Genomic DNA, 5,271 nt, shown 5'->3' with positions numbered 1-5,271 from the left:
ACCCACAATTTCAAGTAAAGGAAATCAAATTAAGGAGATGGGGGTGATCATGGGCCAAGACTATATTGAGATGGAGAGGCCTGTCCTGATTTATTTAAGATGATTTTTGAGTTAAGTTCTAAATGATATGGCTCATGAAAAAGGTTGTAGGAAAAGCGTGCCAGGTAAAGGGAGGAGCATATATAGGGGTCCCAGGGAAGAAATGAACTTGGTCCCATTGAGGAAATGGAAGAAAGCCAGTGTTTGAGTGAAGTGGGATTGAAATAGTGATGGAAGACGAGGTCAAGGAGATAGGCAAGGGGGCAGACCTTGTAGAGACCATGGGCCATAGTATGGACTTTGAATATTATTCTAAGAAATCCCTGAAAAGGTTTTGGTTTTATATCTTAAATAATTTGTCTGGCTGCTGCAACAGACAGAATAGAAACAGAAAAACCAGAATTCTAAGGGAGCGATGATGGGGCCTCAGGGTAGTCAGTCATAGTGATACGGTCCAGCATGGCCACACGGGGAATTTATTTTAGAAGCAAATTTGCTTATGGAATAACTGTGAAGTGTGAAGGAATTAGGAAACTCAAGAACAATTCCTAGACTTTGAGGCCACGAAATGGGGTGAATAGTGGTGACTTTTTATGAGATGAGGAAAATTGAGGGAGGACAAGATTTGAGGACAGGAAAACTCAAGAATTGTATTTGACTCTGATAAGTTTGAGATGCTTATTAGCTATCCAGGGGATTTCCAAGTGGTTAGCAACTATGGCAGGCTGGAGCTGACGGAAGCTGGAGTGAGGTGCACAAATTTGTGACTCCAGCTTATAAGAGATAGTGTTTAAAGCCACATGAGGAGCTCGTGTAGGGTGTGAACATAGATAGAGAAGGCAAGAACAAAGACTGAGCCTTGGGCTGGGCTAACATTTAGAGGTCTTGGTAGAAGAGAGGAATCCAGCAACGGAAATTGAGAAAGAACAGCCAGTGAAGTAGGTGGAAAACTGCGAGACTGTTGTGTCCTAGAAGCCAAGTGAGAAAAGCATTTTAAGAAAGTGGGAGTTACCAGCTGGGCCAAATGTTGTTCAGAAATGGAGTCAGATGAGGACTGAGAACTAGCAATCTTATATAGCAGGATAGAGGTTCCTGGAGACCTTGAAAAGAGCAATTTCAGTCAACATGTGGTAGAGACAAAAGCCTGACTGGAGTTGATTAAAGAAGGAAAGCCAAGTGAGAAAGTGGAGGCAGTGAGTATAGAAAACTCCATTGGCATAGAACATGGCTCGCACCATAATAGCAACTTCATCGTTAGGATCTTCCATCGTCCCTTTGGGATATTGTTGATTCAGAAATCTTGAATTTGAATTTTGTTGATGTTCAGGATGAGAGGTAAAATGCAACACCACAACACTCTTCCCCTCACCTATGTGAGGGTCAGAACAGTCACTTCAGTCATCCTAACTCTGAAGCAAAGGTTTTAATGGGGCTGTGAGCTCCACAGAGGGAGAATGGAACCAAGGAGTTGAAGGTGGGTTTTTTTGTTTGTTTTTTCCATTCTCCTACTATTTGGAATTGGACCAAGATGGACTCAGGGTAGAAAGATGCATGGTTATCCAAATAAAAAGCAAGATTTTTTTTTTTTTTAAGGAAACATTTAAATTTTTATTCTTGATCCTCTGTGACTTGCCCAGAGTTTCCTCTGAGATGGAAACGGCATGCCTGTGCCCACAAAGGACTCGTCCTGCAGCTCGGGCGGGGGTGGGGGTCGCGGTCAGCAGGCGCCGAGGCTCCCACTGTCCACCTTCACAAAGACTCACATGCTCTTCCCCGAAGGGGGCGCTTCCTCGGGGGCTCCAAGAGGCCCAGGGCCGGCAGCCGAGGCATGGGGCAAGGCCTGCCGTCCCTGCTGTTCTAACCGTGCGTGGTCCGGGGTGGCCGTGGAAGAGCTGGGCCTCTTCCCTCAGGCCTGCGTCCAGGGCACGTCCGTGGTTCCGTTGTTCCTCGTACTGTCTCATCTGCCGGGATGCTGACGGAGCTCCGATGTCCTCGGAAGGACATTGGCCCCTTTTCAGGAAGGCCCACGGAGTCTCTCCAGAAGCACCAGCTTTGTCTTCAGGTTGACGTTAAGGGGAGGCAGTGCGTTCAGGTTCAGACTCACCCCGGTGGTGCCTGCGATGCCGGCCAGGACCCGGTGTGTGTCCCTGTAGAGGGCCAGGTGCGCAGGGGCGGCCTCCACGAGGAGGTGCTTGTAAGCCCGCATATGCCCCTACACGGGCCGCACATCCTCCCTCTGCTCGTACCTCCAGGCACCGTGGACCTCCAAAAACCGAGACACGCCTGTCTGTGCGGCAGCGACGTCGATGTGCAGAACGACATCTGTCCTGGGGGACACCAACTCATGCAGTTTCCTCATGGCCACACCGCCAGGATAGTTGAAGTGGGACACGTCCAGGGCTGTGGTCGAGTGTGTGGCATTCACCACGAGGTGTCCTATCGCGAGGAGGGACCCCACTTTATACAGCCAAGACTTCTTATAATTGTTCAGCAGGCAGGCGCAGCCCCTGGCGGCCACGATGTTGAGCGCGGGGAAGGTGTAGATGACGAACCGCAGCTCCTTGTGCGGGAGCAGTGAGTACAGGGCCACGAAGCCCAGCGAGGGCGACAGCAGCACCAGGGCCCTCCTGTCCACGGCGCCCAGGGGCATGAAGAGCAGCCTGCAGCCCAGGCCGCGGGGCAGGGCCGAGTAGAAATACCACAGCAGCGGGGAGGTTCCCCAGTTGGAACTCCTGTTCAGGATGGTGTCGTACCAAAGCACCTTTCCCTCCGGCCACACAAGACATCGCCAAAAATAGGAGTCCACGGCGACTGTCGGTCCTAAGCAGAGGGCCCCGGCCGGCACGGCGCAGCGCAGGGCCTTTGCCACGGAGAGCCTCCGGGTGCAGAGCGGTGTCGGCAGCACCAGGCCCAGGAACAGGCTCAGCTCGGCCCTGAGCACGAGGATGGCGAAGGCTGCAGCTGCAGCCAGGCCGTGAAGGCCAGCAGCACCACGGGCAAGGCCAGCACGTTGGGGAGCGTCCGCATGCAGTAGAACATCAGGTGGAACTGTGTGGCTGTCACCCAGCAGAACATGGTGGCCACCGTGGCCCCAAACTGCCGCCTCACTTCTTTTTGTAAAGTCCAGAGTCTGAAGATGATGCTGAGTTCAAGGACAGCCCTGACTGCTTGCTGAGAATAAAACTTGGATGCTTCTAGCAGGGACAGCACATAGACCGCAGCGCTGGAGAGCACCGCCAGGGCCAGGGGCCTGAGGAACGTCCTGGGGACCACTCTGGGGAACTCGAGATAGATAGGCTTCCCCCTCCAACAGATATATAATTCCATGCTGTTATTCTGAAGCAAAAGGATATAAATAAAAATTAAAAATACATGAAAATGTGCAAATGGTACATACAAATTGTTAGTAGAAACCTGCAAATAATTCTTAAAGTATGTTGCGAGGACATTTGGCATTGCTACACAGGGTTTTCCTAACAGTCACTGATAATTGGATTTTCCTCAATCCCCATGTCCAATTGCACTGCAATATGTGGTTTCCTGCCAATTCACTGGCCAAAGATTATCTTTCTGCAAACTTACAGAATGAAAGCAGTAACCTAGAGCACCCAGGGCCAATGAACTGGAACCATGGACTCCTCACTAACAAGGATGAATTACTATCACATCTTTCCTGGTGATTAGATTATTCCTTATTGTTGTGTTTTATAGCTTTCTAGTTAGTCATCTCAAACAATTTATTCACAATAATAGTGTTTTTTATTATTGCTGTTTTATAGTTCCTATAACAGTAAAATTTATCCTCAACTCTGTTATTACAATATTCAACTACTAATGGAATTCTTGTTTTTATTTGGTTGTGTTTTAAAGCTATAACAATAAAATTTACTCCCAAAAATATTACCACAAGTTTTATGTCCTTTAAACTACTTGATAGCATGCCTACAAACACATGTGGTTCTTTAAGCCCACATGAGAGAAGACCTGCCAAAACATAGACATTGATCTGGGAAAGACGTGGGAATTGGTTACTATTATGGTGAGAGCCATGTTCTTTGATAGAATAAGTAATAAGGTAGAAGGAACTTCAAGACTACTGATTCAGAGAAAGGTTACATTCCAATTAGCAGATATGTTTGTTTAAAAAATCAACTTCATTTTTCTTACATGCCAAACCCTGGATGTTTCCACCATCTTCATCCTCCAAAATAATGTGTTCTCAAAATGAAGTCCCTGATTTCTCATGGCTGGTAGCCATATGAGTTGGAAAGAGGCTCTATGAAATATCATTAACAAAGGCCAGGGTCATTTTGAAAGTAAACAACTTGAAGGACCTAAAAATTGAAAGGTATGCAGCCAAACCAGCTCACCATCTCTCCTGTTCCTCAGTTTTTCTCACTGACCCTGACCCCACAGTCATCACAATGAAGCTCCTCACTTGCCATGTACCTTTTATTCTTGGTGATGTGACTTTTATAATTGAGTCAAAGGGCTAGAACATGAATTATAGGCCACTCAGTGGAACAAAATATCAGTAGGACTCAAGAAAGAGGTGTGTCAGTCAGGCAAATATTAGGGTGTGTTTAAGGGATTGGTCTCAGATGGATAATAGGTTGACTTATGGTTGCAAGCAGTGAGGCAGGCAGATTGGGTGGAAAGATAAATACTGTAAGATATCACTTATATATGAAATCTAAACAAAAAGCCAAACTCATAGAAACAGAGAGAAGGATGGTTACCAGAGAAAGGGAGGTGAGAGTAATGGGGAGATGTTGGTCAAAGGGTACAAACTTCAGTCAGAAGATGAATAAATTCTGGGGTTCTCATATACAGCATGGTCATTACAGTTAATAATACTGTATAATATACTTGAAAGTTGCTAAGAGAGTAAATCTTACATGCTCTCATCACACACACAAAAAGAAACAGTAATTATGTGACATGATGAAGGTGTTAGTTAATGCTATGGTGGTCATCAGTTTGAAATATAGAAGTGTACCAAGTCAACATGTTGTACATCTTAAACTTAAATAATGTTATATGTCCATTATATCTCAGTAAAGTTATAAATATAGGTGCACATATATTGAAATATACATAGATGTCGGTATATATAAAAGAAAGGCAACACAATTAGAACAGGCTTTCTTCTCTTCTCTGGATTTTCCTCCAGGTTCATTGTCCTACACCTTTTCATTTTTATTGACTATATTTAGCAAAATCATTATTAAA

The 5,271-nt window shown here is 45.9% G+C and overlaps 1 protein-coding gene across 1 annotated transcript in view; it reads right to left on the bottom strand.

Moving 5' to 3' along the window:
* Positions 1–1,637: 1,637 nt before the first annotated feature.
* Positions 1,638–5,271, bottom strand: part of LOC123838335 (dol-P-Man:Man(7)GlcNAc(2)-PP-Dol alpha-1,6-mannosyltransferase-like) — a 32,566-nt gene continuing 28,932 nt past the window's right edge. Inside the window, 2 exon segments of the mRNA XM_045867360.3 lie at positions 1,638–3,000; positions 3,003–3,375. Coding sequence (XP_045723316.2) covers positions 2,054–3,000; positions 3,003–3,366 — 1,311 coding nt within the window. The 5' untranslated portion in view covers positions 3,367–3,375 and the 3' untranslated portion in view covers positions 1,638–2,053.

Source organism: Mirounga angustirostris, unplaced genomic scaffold (assembly GCF_029215605.1).
Source record: "Mirounga angustirostris isolate CCGP_5_RB_7025 unplaced genomic scaffold, mMirAng1.0.hap1 SCAF_3, whole genome shotgun sequence".
NCBI classification, from domain to species: domain Eukaryota; kingdom Metazoa; phylum Chordata; class Mammalia; order Carnivora; family Phocidae; genus Mirounga; species Mirounga angustirostris.
Note: the sequence above shows the minus strand (reverse complement) of the source record. Positions and strands in the feature narration are given on the sequence as shown.